This window comes from Sceloporus occidentalis, unplaced genomic scaffold (assembly GCF_023333645.1).
Source record: "Sceloporus occidentalis isolate IW3139 unplaced genomic scaffold, rSceOcc1.0.p SCAF_254, whole genome shotgun sequence".
Lineage (NCBI taxonomy): Eukaryota > Metazoa > Chordata > Lepidosauria > Squamata > Phrynosomatidae > Sceloporus > Sceloporus occidentalis.
Window position 1 is genome coordinate 899245 of NW_028317234.1, and position 23795 is coordinate 923039.

General features: G+C 37.7%; 1 protein-coding gene across 1 annotated transcript in view; it reads left to right on the top strand.

The window, feature by feature from the left end:
- LOC149275966 (laminin subunit alpha-2-like) overlaps positions 1 to 23795 on the top strand; it is a 411836-nt gene that overhangs the window by 356851 nt on the left and 31190 nt on the right. Inside the window, 7 exon segments of the mRNA XM_089504075.1 lie at positions 4918 to 5061; positions 5659 to 5792; positions 7941 to 8100; positions 12157 to 12281; positions 13273 to 13435; positions 13950 to 14094; positions 14589 to 14727. Of these exon segments, the coding sequence (XP_089360201.1) occupies positions 4918 to 5061; positions 5659 to 5792; positions 7941 to 8100; positions 12157 to 12281; positions 13273 to 13435; positions 13950 to 14094; positions 14589 to 14727 (1010 nt within the window).

Sequence of the window (23795 nt, forward strand, 5' to 3'; positions counted from 1 at the left end):
CTTCCAGACAACCTACAGCAGCTACCTATGGCGGGGAGGTCATGCTCCAGCCAAAGATAATGTTTTCTCTTCATGCACAGAAGTCTGTGGAAAGGGCTTGGATCACAAATGCTGTGCCAAGGTATGCCTAGTCAAGATATACCCGAAGGACCATCCTGAGAAAGCTACTAGAATGTATGCCATAATAGATGAACAGAGCAATAGATCCCTGGTTAAGCCTAAATTCTTTGAGATCTTTGGCATAGAGGGTCACGCCACACCATATACTCTCAGGACCTGTTCTGGTCAAGTAGAAACCTTCGGCAGAAGGGTCGATGGGTTCATGGTCTCTCACATCAAGGAGGGAGAGGGCATACCCCTACCAACGTTAGTTGAGTGTGACCAGATACCAGGCGAAAGGGAAGAGATTCCCACTCCAGAAGCCGCATATCATCATCCTCACTTAAGGCACCTTGTTGATGAGATTCCTGCAATGGACACGAGTGCTGAAATTTTGATTCTGCTAGGAAGAGACATTAAGTACGCGAACAGTGTGATGGACCTGACGACGCTCCTTATGCACAAAGACTTGACTTAGGCTGGGTAATAGTGGGCGATGTGTGCTTGGGCAGGATGCGTACGTCATCTGAGGTCTGCTCCTTCAAAACATACGTGTTGGAGAATGGACGTGCCTCCCACTTCAAACGATGCCCTCACCATTATGAAGTAAAGGAGAAGCCTCTTGACATTATCCAAGTACGGCATGTTACTCCTGTCCTTTGTGATGACAACCTAGGTGCTGCAGTGTTTAGTACTACCAGTGATGACAACAAAGTAGCCTTGTCAGTTGAAGACAGAGAGTTCATAAAAATAATGGATACAGAATTCTTCCAGGATGAGTCTAATAGCTGGGTTGCGCCATTACCTCTTTGTGCTGCAAGGGCCAAACTCCCAACCAATCGTGAACAGGCTCTATCCAGATTCAACTCACTTCAACGAACATTAAAGAACAGGCCTGAAATGAAGGATCATTTCATCGCCTTTATGAAAAGGATCTTTGACAATGATCACGCCGAACCAGCGCCACCACTTCAAAGACGCGATGAGTGCTGGTACCTGCCTTTCTTCGGAGTGTATCACCCACGCAAGCCTAAACAAATCAGGGTAGTATTTGACTCCAGCGCCAAGTATCAAGGCGTATCCCTGAACGATGTTCTTCTTACGGGCCCAAATCTAACCAACAATCTTGTAGGTGTACTTATGAGGTTTAGAAGAGAGCCAGTTGCAGTAACTGCCGACATTGAGCAAATGTTTCATTGCTCCATTGCTTCGTTGTACGCGAAGACCATAGGAACTTCCTAAGGTTTTTGTGGCACCGTAACAACAACATGGACAATGAGATCATGGAATACCGCATGAAACTACATGTCTTCGGGAATAGTCCCTCACCCGCTGTTGCAACATATGGTTTACGAGGGACTGCCCTTGATGGAGAAAAGGAGTATGGCGTGGACGCTCGACATTTCATTGAGAGAAACTTTTATGTTGACGATGCACTTAAGTCTTTACCTACAGCTGAAGAAGCCATAGATCTGCTCCAAAGGACACAAGGTATGCTTTCTGAGGTTAACCTTAGACTACACAAGATTGCCTCAAATAGTGTTGCCGTCATGAAAGCCTTTCAACCTGACGATCATGCCATGGGGTTCACAGACATAAACCTGGGGATGGACATGCCGCCACAGAGAAGTCTGGGCCTACGGTGGGACTTATTAAGGGACACCTTCGGTTTTCAAGTCAGCTCTGCAGACAAGCCGTTTACCAAGCGTGGTGTTCTGTCAGTAGTGAACAGCCTATACGAACCCATAGGATTTGTGGCTCCCATCACTATACAAGGCAAATCCTTGCTCAGACAGTTCTCAGAGACTATTAAAGATTGGGACGCTCCATTGCCAACAGACAAGCTCCCAAAGTGGGAGTCCTGGAAACAATCTCTACATGCCTTAGATGGAATCCGTATACCACACTGCTACACTTCAGCTTCCCTTACTACAAGTAAGAGAAAAGAGCTTCACATCTTCTCAGATGCGTCTACTGAGGCCATAGCAGCTGTTGCCTACCTCAAGGTAAGAGACTCCTCTAATCAAACCCACATAGGGTTTCTGTTTGGGAAAGCTAAGTTAGCACCTAAGCCAGAGCACACTATCCCTAGGCTTGAACTTTGTGGGACTGTGCTAGCTGTAGAAATTGCAGATTTCATACTACGTGAGCGGGACATTCCTATAGATGACACCAAATTCTACACAGACAGCAAAGTTGTTCTGGGCTATATATACAACCAGACTAAATGTTTCTACGTGTATGTCAGCAACTGTGTTGAAAGAATCAGGAAATCATCTAAACCTGAACAATGGCATTATGTCCCATCTGAAATTAATCCTGCAGATCATGCCACCAGGCCAGTTTCTGCAAGTGCCTTTGCAAATTCTTCTTGGATAACAGGTCCTGAATTCCTGCTGGATCATCCAGAAGAAACCGCAGCTGATGTCTTCAGTATTGTAGAACCTGACAAAGATCCAGAGATTCGTCCGGAAGTTAAAACCCTCGTCACCCGAACTAAACAAAGACTCGTCTTGGACTGTCATCGCTTTGGACGTTTTTCCAAGTGGATAAGGCTTGTACAAACCATCGCAAGCTTCTTTCTGCAAGGGACATTGCTGAAGGTGAAAGTTGCAAGACAAGGGACTGTAAAGACTTTCAAAAGACCTATCACGGAACTTATTTTGCTTTTGTCCTTTGAAGAATGAACTTGCTTGCGTATGCTGCTGAATCCTACCTGTGACTTCAAGAAGGAAGAGTCTTGAACTTTATTGTTACAACTTGAAGTCTTACATTATAGTTGTTGCATTATCTGCATGTTCTCCTTTATGTTTTCAAGACATCAAGTAAATTGCACTGTTTATTTGCAACTGTATAACTACCGTTATGGTGTAAATAGTGACATTTACATTGCCAGACGGGGAGTATGCTGTTACACAGTTAGTATTCTCATTAGTAACATAGTAACATAGTAACATAGTTCATAAGGTTGAAAAAAGACCAAAGTCCATCAAGTTCAACCTATATACATATTGTGTCCCTACTGTGTTGATCCAGAGGAAGGCAAAAAACCCTTATGAAGCAGATGCCAATTGCCCCATACCAGGGGGAAAATTCCTTCCCGACTCCAAATATGGCAATCAGAATAAATCCCTGGATCAACGTTCTGTCCCTATTAATCTAATATCCATAACTTGTAATATTATTGCTTTCAAGAAACACGTCCAGGCTCCTTTTGAACTCTTTTATTGAGTTTACCATCACCACTTCCTCTGGCAGAGAGTTCCATAATCTCACCGCTCTTACTGTAAAGAACCCCCGTCTGTGCTGGTGTAGAAACCTTCTTTCCTCCAGCCGTAGAGGATGTCCCCTTATTGTAGATGGGAATTACATAGTTTATTCTTTAATCCATTTACTATGGATTTCTCTATGGTTAGTTAGCTGCCATCTTCTGGCCCTTTTTGGTAATGCACTTATCACATTTCCTTTGCATGTAAACCCCACCCCTGCTTTCTAGTGAGGCACTTCCTGTATCATGGCTGCTTGTATCTGCCACATGTAACAGGGACACATGTATTCTGCATGCTAAGCTAGGAAAGCATCATCTTTTGACCGCATAATACTGAAATCCATTAATTCTGCTGTATTCAGTTGTTTGTTGTACAGAATAAACCAGCTCTTGGATGAAAACCGGTATTGGTGAGTTCAGCTATCTGACAAGGATTGTCCGCAGTGGTTATATCTGCCTATTCAGGCCAGGCATAGAGGTCTTACAAGGGATAGATCGCTATCACAACAATCGGAGTCAGAATAATTTTAGTAGCCTTTCTCTGAACTCTCTAGAATTATATTATCTTTATGGAGATAGAGTTTTTGTCCCAAGTGCATTATTTTACATTTATAAACTCTAAACTGCAGCTGCCACTTCTCACTGTCTTCACTCAAATGGTGTTGCTGCAATGCCGGAACATCAATATTGATGTAACAGGATTTACCCCATTGCAGTTTGTGAAGCTTTTTTGAAGAGATTATGTCTTATGGACATTGCCTCAAAATATAACCATGCTGCTGGCCCTAATTATTTTTTTGCAAATCAGCCACGGACCTCCATTGATGTTCCAGAATTTCATCAATTTTAAGTAATTCATTAAAAAGCCCTGCATCTGTAGAAACCCCATTTATGCCCAGTCTATGGCTAGGCAAAGGTATGAAACGATCCTACACCCCCAATTTGACAGGCTGAATAAAATCCATCCCCTGATTATCTATCTAGCTGCCAAGTATTACAGAGGCTTATACTCCTGGAAGTAATATCTAGGGAAGGTTGGGATTCAAGCAATAGATACCTTCCAACCACTCCAGGTATGGAGTGAAGGTGTATAAACTCTACGAGCAAATGGATTATCAGAGGCCTGTCTTATTTATAGTTATTATGTTTAATAAATCAACATTTATTATTAATCCCATTTGTTAAAAGGGGTACACCAAAGGTAAAGGAGACTATAAAAAGGGGCTTTATTCTGGAATAGTTCTTCTTTGATGAGACCTCCGACACTTAAAGAAAGAAAAGCAGGCACATTTACTTAGAACAGTCCCTCTTGGGTGCCACTTCAAACCACTATTAAGACTTCTGAATGTTATTTAAGTGAAAGTAGACTGCTTTGATCAATATACTTTCAGAACGAGAATACATTTACAGATATCCCAAGTGATTGAGTGGCAAATAACTTTATGTGTAATGTGTAAAATAAGGAATGGAATTTGTGTAACATTGAAATCTTCCCTTCACTGATTACAGAATATTTAAGTAGGAACCTTTTCTTTGGTGTTTTTTTGCAGATTAAAGTTTCTGTGTCTTCTGGAGGCGACTGCATTCGTACATATAGACCCGACATTAAGAAAGGGAGATATAATACAATTATCTTAAATGTAAAAACAACCACCCCGGACAATTTACTGTTTTACCTTGGAAGCAATAAATTTGTAAGTATTTGAAATAACATATTTCTCTTATTATTTTACTTTTTCATATAGGGATCTTAGAAAAAGTGAGAAATCACAAAGTGTTTAATCTTTAGTAGGAAATGGGCAGAGCTAAGCAACAAAAAAATATATTTCTGCAAATGGGTGGAAGATCGCCCTTTATGTTCCAGGACACGCTTGGTAGGGAAAAATGTATTCACGCTTTTCCCATTAATGAATTTTTCTATATTTTGCAAAGCTCTAGAAATGTTATCTTATTTATCCTATATTTAATATTCATGAGAGTGTAATTTAATGTTCTTATACAAATTTGGAACTTGAGAAATGCTTTCAGAGCCATTGATCTTTTCTACAGTGTCTCACTGCTTAACGGTACATAAAACCTAAAGAGACACTCTAGCGATATGTTCCTATTTTAACACTATGATAATCTACTATAAACCATAGTATATGTAATGCTTTTCATTAGTATGACTACCACTTAGGTTAAGAAGTTAGCTCATTACTATATACGTGTGCACATAGGTCTTTGTATTAATGTCATTTTTTTAATACATATTTATATAGTTATTTATTTGTTTTTACTTTTTTTTCTAGACTGATTTCCTAGCTGTAGAAATGCGCAAAGGAAAAGTCAACTTTTTGTGGGATGTTGGATCAGGGGTTGGGCGTGTTGAATATCCAGACTTAAATATCAATGACCAATACTGGTACCGAATTGAAGCTTCACGGTATGTTTTACTATAAACCAGCTAGCAAGACTACAGGGATAAACACAGCATTTGAGTATAAATAAGACATTACAAAATGGCCAAAATTAGCACTGTCCCCAAAGCTGGCCTTTGGATTTGTGGTTCCAAGATTTTTTTTTTTTTATTATTTTTTTTTTTTATTGCTTTATAACTTGTTTTTAAACTGAAAACAAAAGAGAATCCTTAAGGATATGACATTACACATGGCTCTCATTAACTATTTCCCTGTCTCATGATCCCTCAGTGACCAGGTAGCAGCTTTCCCGACCACAAATAGCGTAATAAGTTGGAGGGGAGTCACATAAGGGCCAAAGAAGAGTCTGTACAGATAGCATAGCGTCTCTGTTACACTGCGGAACCCCTCCTCTGGTGCCAATATTGACATGGCAGGAAATGAATCCCTGAACAAATGTTTGGCCGTTTAAATCCCTTTTAATCTAACAGCACAGGGGTAGTTCCTCCACCGGGCTCCATGTAATACATCACTCTTCTGCCTAATGCCATCCTAACTGTCACAATCTTCTGTAAAAACACTTCAACACAGTTGGACCCAAACCAAAGTGTTTTAAAAAAAATAACAGTATTATAAAGTCAATTGTTACTAAGATATTAGAAATGTTATAATTTACTGTATAAAATGGAATGCTGTGCTTATGTTTTCTTTTAAATTTATGTTGTATGCAATGAATGTAATTTAGGCCTTAAAATTTCTATGTCATGAACATAACTCAACCTATCTTTCATTGGCATCATGCTAATCATGGAAGAAAATTGATTATCACTATAATCAGGTTCATAAAGGGGGGGGAAAAGGCTATTAGAATAAATTTACAGAAAGCTGAGTTACATATTAAAATGCCTAATAGGTTTATTTCTTATGTATTTGGCCATCACTCAAGCCTAGTGTGTAGCTCTGTGTTAAACATCTCTTTAATAGCACATCGTAATATGCACTATATATTTGCTTCAAGCCTTTTAGTTGCAAATACTAATGCGGCCCTTACAATCATCTGCATATAAAGCTAATATTTCTTAATTTAGAGAAATGTGTAAAACACAGGGAAGAGATGCATCTGAAATTACATTATAATGAGAACCAAAGAGTATCTGACCTATCCATTAATTCTATGAATATGTTTTTTGAATATTACAAATTATTTGGATTTTTAAAAAAAACATTGTTTCTTTTTTCGTTCCTGTGCTGGAATAAGAAAAAATACTGTTATTCATCAATTATTATTCACCAATAAAATACTCTAGCACTCTGGAATGGAAGGGATGTTTTACCTAACTGTATAATATGTCAAAAAGGACTATAATTTACTAAAAAGTGTTAGATATTGCATTTTATCCTAGTATGCCTTTTTGGTGATTTGAGTTTAGTGAGACCTCAAGAACCTTGCTAGAAACTGGAATAAATATCCTTCCGCTTAGCAAACAGTTTGAACAGACCCTCTGTACTTTTAAATTGTACACACCTCATGAGCCATATTATATAACGTACACATTTGTTTGCTTGGAGTAGTTATTTTTATAGTACAAGAAAAATATATTGCAGAGCAACCAAGTAACATAGTAACATAGTTCATAAGGTTGAAAAAAGACCAAAGTCCATCAAGTTCAACCTATATACATATTGTGTCCCTACTGTATTGATCCAGAGGAAGGCAAAAAAACCCCTTATGAAGCAGATGCCAATTGCCCCATACCAGGGGGAAAATTCCTTCCCGACTCCAAATATGGCAATCAGAATAAATCCCTGGATCAACGTTCTGTCCCTATTAATCTAATATCCATAACTTGTAATATTATTGCTTAAGTAAAAGAAAGTATTGGGGATTTTTTTTCATGTTTGCTTTTGTCAGCCTGTGATTATAATAACACCTGGGAACAGGTTAACTGGAGCCCTCACGTCGACCAACTCATCCCCATCCAAGCAGTCCTCTTCTACTTTTTCACTTCCCCCACAACCACCATCTAGATTGTAAGCACTCAAGAGCAGGGCCCTCTTCTCCTTTTGTACCAGTGTGTTACTGTGTGTGATTTTCAATTATTCCACTGATTGTTACAGCCCTATAAAAATGCAATGTAAAATCTTTGTTGTATCTTTTTTTTTTTTGGCTACAGGTCAGGAATTAATGGTACTATTTCAGTACAGGCTTTGGATGGCCCAAGTGCTGGTGTGGTTCCCAGTGTATACACTTCTGCATCCCTTCCTGGTTACACCATTCTAGATGTAGATGCCAATGCCATGCTGTTTGTTGGTGGTTTGACTGATAAAGTGAAGGTAACTTAAGAACATAATTTATGAATAATCATTCCTTAAAAGTATTTCTAGGCAGCTGTTAGGCGTACCTGGTCCAGAAGGGGTGGAATCTATGCAGGTTGACCGGACCATGCACTATCCACTAACCAGCAGGTAAATGGTGGCCTGCTAGTAGTGAGTTGAGCAGGGAACGGTAGAAAACAGGAACACCTCAGCAGCCGCAAGGTGGGACAACAGGTACTGAGCAGGACGGCACCACGGCAAATGAAGGGTTAACTGCAGACACCAGGCAGGACAGCGGACGACTGGACACCACGGTAAATGAAGGGTTAACTGCAGACACCAGGCAGGACAGCGGACGACTGGACACAACGGTAAATGAAGGGTTAACTGCAGACACCAGGCAGGACAGCGGACGACTGGAGCATCACAGCAGATAAGGGTTAATGAGGAAAGAGTAGTCAAGTCCAAATCCGGGTCAAATTACCGTAAAGGCAATCCGAGGGGAACGGATAGGAAGAGGAGGGACGGGACGGGACGGGAACAGGTACTGGCAGGAAAGGTTTAACAGGTAAAACTCAGGGCAAAAGGAAGGTACAAATGCTAAGTTGCTCTCTGGAACTACAAACAACAACTGAGCACCTTAGCAAAGGTGCCAGTTGTTTAAGTAGTCCAGAGGTACCCCCAATTTCCCTTTAAGAGTGCCGGCTTTCGCGCATGCGCCGTCGTTGGGACGGCGTCTGGCCACGAGGCAGGAGGACGCGTTGAGCAGCGGGTACGCGGCTACCTGCTGCACGGGTAAGTACAGTTCTTGACAGCAGCATTAAAAGTGTCACTAAATTTTAGAAATATCTTTGTCTTCTTCTGAAGAAACAAATGATGTTTTGAAAATAACTCCACAGCACTCAGTAACCCAACTGTTATCCTGCCAGAGACATGCAAATATACTTGTACGTGAATGTTTTAGACTGTAAAGGTTGCAAAACAGTGTGAATTTGAGATAAACTTTAAGATTTTAAAGTTTCAGTAATTGATTTGTACTGAATTATTACAACTTTGGAGGAAAACTTATATTTTTTATACTAATAAAGCTGTGGTTAATACAGTAAGGAAATTTAAACATGCGTGGGACAGGCATAAAGCCATCCTGAATATAAGACTGAATAAGTTTAGAGTATCGTACAGCTTAAAAAAATTACCACACTAGAATGGAAATCCATTAATTTCTCATTAACATAAGTGTTTTTGCCCAAAACAATGGTCATTAATAAACTGTATTTAATTTGAGGGGAGTGCCACTTAGGGACAAAAAATATCTGGTTAAACAAAAATCTTACAAATGAAAAAAAACTTTGTATTTAAAAAGTAAATGCTCATGTTCAAATGTTCGTCCTTTCACTGATAAAAAATCATTAGTGGGTCCAAATAAAGACAAACAGTGACCTAGAGTCCTGATGAAGTGGGGCTTCACCCAGAGACTCCTGGTCAAATCTTAAAAGAATTCCAGAAATTATTAAAAGTATCTTAAGTGTGGCCTGATATTTAGGACTTTTCTTTAGGGTATATTTTGTTCATTAATGACAAAAGGTTGTGGGTCATTTTTAATGTAAACAACAAGAAGAAAGATGCTATACATGCACAGACGCTCTGGATTCTGACAAGCTAGTTGTCAGAAGATTGCTGTTGTATAATTTAACTAGAAAAATATCTTAAATACTGTTAAAATGTAAATGAAATAGGGACAAAAAACAAAGCTACCGTAATCCCTAAAATAATTGGAGCATGACTACTCCTTTAATATACTGTTACACTACCTTCCTGTGCATGTCTTTTATTTACTTATTCAGACGAGCTGATATTTAATAATAAGTTTAGATAAGTCCAAGAAAATGATCGAAAACAAAAATGAAAAAAGAAAACAAAATGGATTATTTGCTGCTTTTTAATCTGTATTTTAATTTTAATTTTCCAAATTAAAATTTAAAGGAAAAAAATGCACATAAAGGCTGAGCATTTGTAATACCATAAATTTACAGGCATAATTAATATAAATAATACTAATTAATACCCTGGTTTACAATAGTGAATCACATGCTGCTGAATGTGAAATCCAGATGGTGAGATAATTAGCCAAAGCCTAACTATATTTTGTGCAAGTACTGACATTTTGAGCTTGTCGGAACAGTAATTTTTGCCAGTCTAGAAGACATTAAATTCAAAGCCAAATGGTCTTTTTGAATTATTTTCTCCAAAATATCAGTCTATCATTTAGGTATTACGGCCAAATTTTAGCATTTGAATATTAGTCAATATAAAACATGAGAAATATTAAAATATCAAAAATAAGAACTCATAAATTATGTTTGTTATATCGATTAGTTCAGCAAGCATGGGGAAAGCCTTGTCAGCTTCACCCAATGCCAATGATTGAATACCCAGTCAGTCACTAATAAGAGACCAAGAGATCTTTTTATGCTTTGTTGATAGGACAGTGACGGTACATAAATCTATGAATGAACATTGGTCCAAGATCCAGCAAGCTCTGTGCACAAACACTAGGTCCATGACAGTATGGCCGTGTGTTAAGAAACAAGTAAAGCAAGGAAACAGATTAAAAAAAAAAAACACCAAGGAGAAAAAAACAACTGGATAAGCAATATAGAGCCATAGAAAATAAACATCCCAGGAACTTAAACATGGTACATGGCATGGAAAATGAAATCATAAAGGCCATAAAGGCCAATCAAGGTTTGAAGTATAGCAGCAGGTAGAAAATAATGGCACCTTCGACTGGCACCAACAGCCAGTTATTTAAACAATGCCTAAAGAGGATAGCTCTATTAGGCTAGGTTTCCACTTGGGTTTTTGTCCTGCGTTTTTTTTCTTGATGAAAAACGCCAAGAAAACTGCCACTGCATTTACCTGCGTTTTGGCGTTTTTTCTGGAGTTTTTTCTGGCGTTTTAGCCTTAGAAGCCAAGTTAGAAGTTTCACCCAGCTAAAAGGGATTCGGATAAATGGCGAGTATCTGCCCCCTCCTGATGTCATTTACTTGGTAGAGTTCTACTTAAACACCCCGGCGGACCCTTTTGTCTCTTTTCTGTGGTTTGTAAGGCATGCTTTATTCCGAATGTCTGCTCCTCGAGGAAGATTGGCCCAAAATGATGCTGCAAATTGTTTGCTGTTGCTTTTGGCAGGCAGGATCCAGTTGGTTTGTTTGTAATGGATGTTTGTTCCAAATGGTGTAAAATTCAATATGAACTTTGTTTTGTGTGAAACTGTTTGTTTCTAGCCTATTTCTCATAGGACACATAGATACCGGGTCCATCCTCTGCATTGTAACTGTGGAAAAAAACGCCATAAAAAACGCCAAGGCAAAAAACCCACATGGCTTTTTCATGGCGTTTTTTCTATCCCATTGACTTCTATTGGAGAAAAACGCCAGATTTCCTTGCAAAAAACGCCAGAGTGTCAACATGCTGCGATTTTGAAAAACTGCCACAGAGCCCAAAAAAGCAGAAAAACGCCAAAGAGGACTGAAAAAACGCCAAACAAAAATCGCCAAGTGGATATGGCATTCTGTGATTTCCTATTGAAGAACAGCTAACATCTGGCTGCAGCGTTTTTTCACTAAAAAAACGCCAGGTGGCGCTATTGGCGTTTTTATGGGCGTTTTTAGCAAAAAAAAAAACAAGTGGAAACCTAGCCTAAGAGTAGTAGTTACCCATTGCTCATTGCTACAGATTATATGATGAGCATCCACTATGACTCCACCTTATCCTTGAAAATGGAGAAACTACTGTATCTGTCCATCCACAATTCATTATGCTTATTAAACTGAGTGCATTGTTTTGATGGGGTGGAAACCATGTTTCTAGTCTATGACCCCTTTGACTTACTGGCATTCGTTAAATCTATTCACAATACATTGTGCTTACTTGCTTTTTTCTGGTGACGTACTATATTTTGACACCTTATATGAAAAAATGCTAATACCGGTATAAGCCCATACTGAAATCTATACGTTATTATTATTATTATTATTATTATTAAAGCACTGATATGTTCTATGTTCACAGAAAGCTGATGCTGTTAAAACAACAACATTCTCTGGTTGTATGGGGGAAACATTCTTGGATGGTAAACCTATTGGACTGTGGAATTACAGGGACCGAGAAGGGAACTGCAAAGGATGCTCCATCAGGTAAATTATTTATGTAATGTAAAACATACATTTAAATTGTCCTAATATGATTGTATGCCTGCACATATTAATAAACCTATATGTCTATGAATTATGGAAGGTGTTGGCATTATGTAAATAAATGTAATGTAAGTTACATAATGTCCATTTTATTTTTTAATTATATTTTAGCATTTATTGTTACTTTCGTTATTTATTCTATTATTTTATTAAATTTTTTTGAACACGGGTGATCTTTGTCCCCTGCATTGAGGGGCTTTGAGTATCCCAGTGCGAGCTTTGTTGCAATGTATGTGTCAGCTTCACAGGAGGGTCCAGGCTGTGCCGTATGAGCCACCTAACTACCAAGCTACTGGTTTCTTCATGGGGCTAAGTAAAATGCACCTTTGGGACCTACTTAGGTCCAGCCCTAGTGGTCTATCATATCACATACAGTGGACCTGTCATCTTTTATTATTTATTATTATTATTCAAACAAAGTTTACTCTGGGTGACTATCTTGAACTAGTTATAAAAAAACTGATTTGAAAGTTCTGGAAGCCTTATAAGGACTTACATCCTAAACATTGCTAAACTATTCCACTTTTTGAAACAAAAACTGCACATAGTTTAAAAAATAATAATGCAAACAAAGATCTACTTCAAACATTGCCAATAGATATATTTCTAAATGTTACTCTTATAAACAGACAGCAGCAAATTGGCTATCCATATTCCTTCTCTATAATTAATTGTTGTTATTGTATTAATGATTATAACAACTAATTAGATTATTGATGGATTATGGGTTTCTTGCTTTCCGTAACATCACACACACATTGTGTTCTCAAACAGCTATAGTTTAGCATAATATAGTGTATATGTTTTGTTTTTTTATTATATAAAATATATATTAATGGTTGACCTACTGTGTGTTCTATAACATTCATGATGATATCATGTCTGCTCCTATTGCTATGGAGTGAATAACAATTCTTTGCATTGTTTATAGCCCACAGCTTGCAGACAGTGAGGGTACTGTGCAGTTTGATGGAGAAGGATTTGCTACAGTCAATCGCCCTGTTCGATGGAACCCCAATATCTCAACCATAATGTTCAAGTTCAAAACATTTTCTACAAATGCACTACTTATGTACCTGGCAACAAGTGACTTGGTAAGATTAAAGAAAGTATAAACAATAGGGCATGCCTGCCCACAAGGTCAAACTGTTTGGACCCATGGATGTCTGCAGATGTTTTTTCAAGTGGAGGTTGAAAGTATGATCCTACCCTCTCTAAGGAGAGAAGCAATACTTGATCATTGCAAAGTCAAGTCATTTTAGAAATACTCTACATCAGTTGTAATGAACTCTGACCCCCAAAATTTCAAATATTCAATATTTCTCCTGGTCAGCAAATAAGTTTTACCATGTTTTAATATTATACTTAAACAGCTTGCTTGAGAGAAGGAGAGAGAGAAAGGTAGGCAGTATATAAATATATATATATGTAGATGATAGTAATTTCTACATTTTTAAATTGTATGACTTTGGAATAGTCATTTGCTACCACTAGCTCTGAATGTCAGTCTCATTTTTATTCACCTAGGGACAGAATATTTGTTAAATGAGTAGTTGTGAAAGATGTATGTATTTTCCACTAAAATGCTTTATTTTTTATTTTCAACAGAAAGATTTCATGAGTGTTGAGCTGAGTGATGGACGTATAAAAGTTAGCTATGATCTGGGATCAGGTACAGCCTTTACAGTTAGCAACAAGAACCATAATGATGGGAAATGGAAATTCTTCACGCTCTCCAGAATACAGAAACAAGGTAATGTCTTTTCACTAAAATAACTCAGTATTGTCAAGATGCTGTCAGCTTATCTGCACCTACATCAACAGTGCTTTCCTTATACAATTTGTGGATTTTGCATTTTTAATATGCTGAATTGAATGATACATTTCAAATAGTTAGGGTATAGCATTATTATTACAGCTCTCCCACAGCCAAATGTATATTACGTTTAATGGTTAAAAACATATAGAAGCACACAGGCCACCAGCACATTTACATTCCTCCATGCTTGAATAGTTGAGTACCAAAAGTTCACATAATAGAATCAGTTCTAAAACAAAAAAGGTTCCCGTTGTTACACTGAGAAGCCAGTTGTTGTGACGGTAGCATCACCAAGTCCACAGTTCTTTCTGTTGGTGTTTGTGAGGGGTCTTTATCTTTTTAGGTGAACAAATGGTACCCAGCGGCACAGTATCTAAGGTCTCAGAGATGAATATTCAGGAACCTGTTTTTTCCTTAATATTTTACAGCCAATATCTCAATAGTGGACTTGGATAGCAATGAAGAGGACAGAATAAGTACTACATCTACCGGAAGTAACTTTGGTCTTAATCTTAGGTCAGACGAGAAAATATATTTTGGAGGCCTGCCGATACTAAGCAATTTAAGGTAATAAAGCTCTGTTAATATTTGTTATTGACAATACAGCTAAAATGTACCAATTTATAATGGATCATATTCATCCATCAATTCCATCTATGATGGAAAATAAATATATCACAAGATGCAGTCTTACATTATATAAATATATGCAGGACCAATATAAAGAGCTCTTCAGTGACCTGTTCATTAACAGAAATATACAAAGAAATTTCATAGATGACAAAGGAAGGGATTCTTTGCAGTGAGGACAATAAAGGCAAGTGGAATTCACTGCCAAGGGGGGGTAGTGTTATCAAATACATTAGATACCTTCAAAAGGGGCCTCGATATTTTCTTCGAAAGACATGACATACAGGGATATAAATAGAATAACATTAATATTTTAGAGCTTCTTGCTCCAAGGAGAAATCCGATTGCATCTTGGAGTCAAGAAGGATTTCTTTCCCCCCGATGGCAGAATTCGAAGTAGCTTAATTAGGGGGTTTTTTTGCCTTCTTTTGGATCAAGAATAGGAAGGTTAGGTAGAAGGGTTGAACTTGATGGACTTAGGTCTTTTTTCAACCTTACGAACTATGTAACTATGTAACAATAATTATACATTGCCATTAATTCTAAGAGCATAGTAAGATTTAATTATAAGCGTAGTTTGAATGAAAATTAGGAGAAACAATATTTGATGTTAGGGCACACCAGCATATGGCTTATGGAATTCTCTGTTTTGGACAACTGTAGTGCGAACAAAGGTTTCTTTATCTCCTCAAAGACCAATGACGTGCCAGGCACGTCACAAATAAAGGTCAGTTAACAACCAGTGACGTGCCTGGCACATCATGGCATTAAATTAAAGTTATTTATTTGCTCGATTATAAGACGACTAGGACTGCAACTAACGATTATTTTCATAATCGATTAGTTGGCCGATTATTTTTTCAATTAATCGGATAAAAAGAATGAATGTAAATTTTTCATTTATTTAAAATAATTTAATAAACAAATGATGTTAAATACAAACAGCAGAATAAAAAAAACTTTGATAAAATGCATTTCTTGTCTCTATTTCCCAACCAGCCCCCAATTTATGCACATTTGAGCTTGCCACTCCGCCTCCCAGACATGCCACTCCGCCTCCCAGACATGCCACTCCGCCTCCCAGACATGCCACACTGCCCTCCCCACATATGCCTGATATACCCTATATGTCTTATACCCCCAGATATGTCACTCCGTCCTCCCCAGACATGCCTTATACCCCCCAGATATCTCATAGTCCCCTCATAGAGTCACAGACCCGTAAATTAATTAAATTAACCCTCAGTCCTCGTCATTAAATTAACCCTAAACACCCCATTAACCACAACTACCTTAAATTAACCCTAAACACCCCATCAACCACAGCTGCCCCTAAATTAACCCTAAACACCCCATTAACCATAACTGCCCCTAAATGAACCCTAAAGACCCCATTAACCATAGCTGCCCCTAAATTAACCCTAAGCACCCCATTAACCATAACGGCCCCTAAATTAACCCTAAACACCCCATTAACCATAACTTCCCCTAAATTAACCCCCACCTCCCCTAACTTGCAGCAGCCCAAATATAAATTTTATACTTACAGTTAGATGAGTGTCACAGCCATGTGGTTCTGGAGAAGGAAGGGGCGGGGCCAGTTGTCACAGTGATTACAGGGAGGGACTGGTAAGTAGGAACTGCTGCTATGAGTCACTGAAACGGATTATATAATGAGGGGTATTTTGCTCTGAAAAAACCCTCATTTTATAATCGATAAAAATCGATTCAACTAATCGACAATGATATTCGTTGGCAACGATTTTCATTATAGATTATTATCGATTTTATCGATTAGTTGTTGCAGCCCTAAAGACGACCCTGATTATAAGACGACCCCCCAAAATCTGAATATTAATTTATGAAAAAAAGAAAGCCTGTATATAAGACGACCCTATAGGAAAAAAGTTTTACCAGTAAATGTTAATTCATGTAAACAATTTTTTTTAATAAAAGCTATGATTGAGAAAAATATTTTGTTTTTATTTCCTCCTCCCCAACCAGTTATGCACATCTGCCCCCTGGCTTGCCACTTTGCCCCAGAAATGCCTTATACCCCCTATATGCCACTGTGCACCATGATATGCCTTTTAACCCTCTAAATGCCACTGTGCCCCAAGATATGCCTTTTGACCCCCAGAGTGGCATATAGGGGGTTAAAAGGCATATTATGGGGCAGAGTGGAATATAGGGAGGTATAAGGCACTTCAGGAGGCAGAGTGGCGTATAGAGGGTTAAAAGGCATTTCTGGAGGCAGAGTGGCATTAAAGGGGTTAAAAGGCATTTCACAGAGCACTCTGCCTCCAGAAATGCCTTATGCCCCCATTTAACACTCCCCCCCCCCTCCAAACTTTCTGGAGTCCCTGGTGCTTAGTCCGGGCAGCGTGTAGAGTTCTACACGATTCGGGAGGAGGTGCGGCTAGCAGCGGGGGTTGTCTGCGTCCATTTTTTCTGTAAATTAGATGATATTATGAAAATAACGGTATCTAAAGAAAACCCTTGTCTTAAAAAATATATTTATATACAGTGGATATAAATAGTCAGTTTCTTGTGATGTTGAAGAACGAGACAAAGATAATTCATGTCAGAACTTTTCCCACCTTTAACCCCTTTAGGACCAGACTGTTTTTTATTTTTTGTACCCTTTGGGACCGAGGCTGTTTTAACACTTTTGTGGTGCTCGTGTTTAGATGTAATTTTCTCCTCACCTATTTAGTGTGCCCACACATGTTATATATTGTTTTTTTCAGGACAAGAAATGCTTTCTTCAAATACCATTTTTCTGATCATATTATCTAATTTCCTATTAAAAAAATAAATAAAATATGACAAAAATTGAAAAAAAACCCTTTTCTCACTTTTATTTGAAAGATCTTTTACTCATCCAAAAAAGCTAATGAAAACACTGCTAAATAGATTCTACTATTTGTCCTGCGTTTAGAAATACCCAATGTTGTTTTTTTTTTTGCTTTTTTCTGCAAGTTATTGGGCAATAAGTACAATTAGCGTTTTGCTATTTCAAAACCAATTTTTTCCACATCTGGTAATTCTTCCCCCATGTGCTATTTTGGTTATCTTTAAAGCCGGCCAATGCAATTTACCCCATCAAACCATATATTTTTGAAAACTAGGCACCTCAAGGTATTTCAAATGCTGGTAGTTTAACTCAATTGACCATTTGACCACTTACTAAATAGGCCCAAATACCAACAAAGTGTTTCTATTGACTGCTGTAAAGTTTAGAGTTGACAATACAAATTGCTAGTGTTATAAGTTACATAGTTACATAGGCTGAAAAAAGACATGCGTCCATCAAGTTCAGCCTTTCCTATATCTGTTAATTTGTTGCTGTTGATCCAAAAGAAGGCAAAAAAAACCCAGTTTCGCTCTTTCCAATTTTGCACTGACCAGGGAAAAAAATTCCATCAGATTTCTCCTTGGATCAATAAACTGTTTCCCCATAATTAAAGATTATATCCCCGAATATTCTGTTTTTCCAAGTATCCATCCAGTTGCTGTTTAAACGTCTGTACAGACTCCGATAAAACTACCTCTGCAGGCAGAGAATTCCACATCCTTATTGTCCTTACTGTAAAGAAAACCCTTTCCTCTGCCTTAGACTAAATCTCCTTTCTTCCAGTCTAAACGCGTGACCACGTGTCCTATGCATAGTCCTGTTTATGAACAGATTTCCACACAATGGTTTGTATTGGCCCCGAATATATTTATATAATGCTCTCATATCCCCTCTGAGGCGCCGTTTTTCTAAACTAGACAGATTTAAATTTGTTAACCTTTCTTCATAACTATAGTGCTCTATCCGTTTTATTAACTTTGTAGCCCGCCTCTGCACCCTTTCTAGTGCTATGATATCCTTCATTAGAATAGGTGCCCAAAATTGCACAGCATATTCAAGGTGCGGCCTTACCATTGATTTATACAGAGGCAAAATTATATTTTTATCCCGCGAATTGATGCCCCTTTTTATACACGACAATACCTTACTGGCCTTAGCAACCGCAGACTGACATTGCACATTGTTGCCTAGTTTGTCTATAACAATTCCCAAATCCTTCTCATTTGTCGTTACCCCTAATTCACTACCGTTTAGGGTGTAGGTTGCTTGTGCGTTCCGTACCCCGAAGTGCATAATTTTACATTTATCTACATTGAATTTCATCTGCCATTTGTGTGCCCATTCCCAGAGGCTATCTAGATCCCTCTGCAGCACTGTAATATCCTGCTCGCCCTGTATTACTTTACCTAGTTTAGTGTCGTCTGCAAACACAGAAACATTACTTTCAACGCCTACTGCCAGGTCATTTATAAATATGTTGAATAAAATTGGTCCCAGAACAGAACCCTGAGAGACACCACTTTTGACCAGCTTGAAAATTTACCATTTATAACAACTCTCTGTTCTCTATCTCTAAGCCAGTGTTCTACCCAAGAACAAGAATTTGCATCTAGACCAATTTCCTTCAGTTTGAATACTAACCTATTGTGTGGAACCGTGTCAAACGCCTTGGCAACCCCCTGATCTACACTTCTACTTACTTCTTCGTAGAATGCAATTAAATTAGTTTGGCAGGACCTATGTTTCATAAAACCATGCTGATTTTTGCTAATAATACTGTTCTTCCCAATGAATTCTTGAATATTATCCCTAAACAGTCCTTCAAATACTTTCCTAACCACAGAAGTTAAGCTCACAGGTCTATAATTTCCTTTTTGAAAATAGGAACCACATCTGCCTTCCTCCAATCCTCTGGTACAATTCCTGAAAGAAAAGAATCCCGAAAGATTAGAAATAGAGGTTCACTTATTTCCTGACTCAGTTCCTTAAGTACTCGTGGGTGAATACCGTCAGGCCCCGGAGCTTTAACATTAATTTTCTTTAGTTGCTGCAGCACCTTGTCCTGAGCCATTCAATCACAGTTTGACTGAAAAAAAATTTCAGTAGTCCTATGTATATCCATTGCCATAGGTTCCGCCTTAATGTATACTGAGGAAAAATAGTTATTTAAAGTTTCTGCTTTTTCCTGGTCCTCCTTAACCAACACTCCCCTCTCTGTTTTTAATGAACCTGTTTTTTTTTAGAATTTATGTACTTAAATAATTTTTGGGGGTTAGTTTTGCTCTCTTTGACAATCACCCTCTCATTTTCTAGTTTAGCCCATCTAATCACCTTTTTGCATGCTTTATTGGCTTCCTTATATCTTATATAGGATGTCTCTGATTCGTCTGATTTAAATGCTGTAAAAGCCATTTTCTTATTTTTAATTTTCTGCTTAACGTCCCCACTAAGCCTCATCGGTTTCAATTTGTTTATTTTATATTTGTTTCCTAGTGGTACATACTGAGAAGTGTACCCTGCTAATATTTGTTTGAAAATACTCAATTTTTCCTCACTGTTTTTATCCCTGAAGAGTTTATGCCAGTCAATAAGTTGTAAAGCTGCCCTTATCTTATTGAAATTGGCCTTCTTAAAATTATACGTTTTAGTATTCCCCATGGGCAATTTCTTTTTTGAGTTTATTTCAAAAGAGACCATATTGTGATCACTATTACCCAAGTGCTCCCCCCACTTGAATGTTAGACACAAGATCAACATTGTTTGTTATCACCAGATCCAGACAAGTATCCTTTCTAGTTGGTGCTTGTACCAGTTGTGACATGAAGGTGTCATTTAACAGGTTCAAAAACCTGAACCCCCTTGCAGAACTACTAGTCCCTCTATCCCAATTTATGTCCGGGTAATTAAAATCTCCAATAATTTCTATATCTAACATAAGAATAATAATAGTAATGTGGTATGTTTTGTATTTCGTATTAAATATTTCTTTTTTTTTCTTTGTGTAAAACTAAAGTAATAGTAAACAAAAGAAAGTAATAAACCATGTTTACCCATTCCCAGCAATAGATTACAGAACACATTAGCATAATATTAATATTCTCTGTCCCTGGTCCCCTTGGAAGAAACCCTGAAATTTAGCTCCTAGTACACTGCAGAGATTGTGTTATATTTTGAATAAGGCAACCTGTCCTTATTTTATCATCACAATTTTAATGTATTTTAGAGTACATGTGTGATTTATATCTCAGTATCACATTCTTGCTGGAGCTTCTCTGTTCCAGACGCTTTTTCAGTTTAAAGAATAATAACCTGAAGTATATTGAAACGAAAAAGAAAATCTTAAGAACCAGTTGGTAAATCACCTATATACCCTCATAAATTTCACTATATGCTTCACCACTAAAGGAAAATAATGCTGTACCCTTTGGCAGTTTATATGAATATTAATAAACCTTTGAATCTACATAAACTCATTTTCAACAACAGTTTCTATTATTATGAATAATGATTCTGTGAGTCTTTGCATACATTTATCATGCAGTGAAATTTTATCCCATGTGGCATTTCTAGGAGTTATATGTCCACGTACAACAATATAATATAAACTTATTTTATTTATGTGATGTGAAATTACAAAATTGGGTGACTAGGTGTGTGGGCCAAAGTCTGTTTTTCTTTTTCTTGCAACAGAAGAAAACTTTTCTTGTACGACAGACAAGCATGTCAAGGTTTTCCACATGTTGTACAGACGGAGGTGGCTATGCTTGGTAAAGTTTGTGCCTGTTTTGATGTACATATTTTCATTCACACTCATTTGACAAATATCCATATCTGATAGAGAGCATTTCATAATTCACTACACACATCTGCAGTGCAATTATTGCATAACTCAAAGGCACTTGTAAAGGAACATTTTTTTCTTGCAGAAAAAATATGTAATATCCCTTAGTTTACCAGTAGAACAAACATATGTCAAGAGATTTTCTTCTGCAAGATGAATTGTTCACTGGTGGCCACCAAATTCACTGTAGCTTACTCTAAAACCAGTCTTTTCTTCAGAGCATCAATGTATCTCAAATTACTGACATAATCCTATAATGATATAGAAAACCATCTTGTATTTTTTTGTTTTTATACTACACTTAAGGACATAAAAATGTGTTGCCACCTTTAAACATTTCCAATATTGCTTCTAAACATTAACCCCCTAAGGACAATGGGCAGTACCTAAACCCATCGAAAACCATGCATTTTGAGAACGGGCTTTGTCATTAAGGGGTTAAAGCGATATCTGCAATCTCTTATGACAAACCATGACCCAGGTTTTGACAAATGATGCCTTTTGTGGGGTAAAGCAGATTTCTTTGGTTATGTAGTTTATATGCCTCAAGGACATTTTTGTATTAGTCATGATTCAAGTATAAAGGGATATCATGTTATGTTCTGTAGAAAGTAGTTTCTAATTTTTTTTTGCAAATATTGCATGGCAAAGATTAAAACATAATCTTTACAATTAATATTTCTGTGCCAAAACTAAGGCATAAATGTGAGGGATTTTTTATCATAAAACCACAGTTAGATTAGATTGAATTGTTCATGGGGCAGTAACAATTAGTCACATTGGATGATGAATTTTATGAGACACAATAAAATATAGTTAAAAATAATAATGAAAAAAGACAGAGGATTGAAACAAGTCCTGCCAATTTAAGTCCAGCAGCCTATAAACCACATGAATGTAGCCACCTACCATGTGATCACAGGGTTCACTCTCTGGTTTTGTAGGTCTCTGCACGGTACAGGATGGAATTGGCTACACAAGGTGAGAGGCACCATCTGCCACTGGCCCACTGGGCTTTGCTTGGTTTGCCCGAGGTCCAGTCTGCGTCTGATAATAAAATAGAAGAGCAGTTTAGGAACCCTTGATTCAGCACACAGTTCATGGCAAAACTTATGTTTATTACAGTTCCAACTTTTTTTTCAATAGTTCAGTCTAAAGCACTTGCTCATTTTTTCCCCTGTGAAATGAATACTTAAACTCAGGTCAGGAACAGTAATCATTTTAAAAGCAAATTTGTACTTTTAGGTGCTGATCATTTTGACTTTTTCCCCTCTTTTTCTGAACAAATAATAACCTTAGAAATGACTAGGCTACAGAGCACATACACAATTTTTCCATAGATAAAAAAACGGTACTTTTTCAAGGACCTTATGTAATGGTTCAATGTAGGTAAGAAACAGTCATTGACTTAAATATTGAAGAATTACTTAGGTTATATATATATATATATATATATATATATATATATATATATATATATATATATATATATATATATATATATAATATAGCAGGGAACATTGATTGCTAATACTTCGAGTATTATTTAGAATTAATATTTTTAGTTCTTTGTTTGTATTGTGTTTTGTATTTAAAAGGAGGTAACAATTATACATTTGTATCTATGGGCAGTAGTCAGGGGCTGATTAGCCAAGGAGCACACCGAACAATTTGTTGCAAGGCTCCAAAATGATAGGGCCCCCTGGGTCCCCCTCCTGTAGTAGACCTACTTGATTTGTAGTAGCCAGAGCTGCCCCACTGCTGCTATAAGCTTTGCAGCCAGTGAGCACTGTATTTATGTGAAGGGCTAACACACAGTAACAGAGAGAAGCGGCTTTACAGCAGGTATGTATATTACCTGAATCATCCAGTGCAGAGCCAGCTCCTCTCTCCAAGTGTCCATCTGCACCCAGGCAGATTGAGGGCTTTAGGTCACAGAGTGAGCTCTCATTGGCTGTTCAGCTTCCGTCTTCTTCCCTTGCTTTTTTGCCCTTCCTTTCCTTTCCCTTCATGTTACATGGGCTTGTGTGCCCAGTCACAGACTGTGGAGATGCTCGTACCCGGATGGTAAGAAGACTACAGCCCCAGACAATAAGGATGTTTCTTGAAGTGCAATCGCTGATAGCCACTCTAGGCCAGTTTAGAGGAGCTTTGTTGTGTGGTGTATGTTATATCATGCTGTACCCTACATCATATTTTATGACAGTTGTGCTGGTGTGAATGGGACAATTCTGATCATGATTCTTGTCCCACTTCTGAAAAGCCATAACCATCGTACCAACAGATGGGCACTTCATTGGCATACCT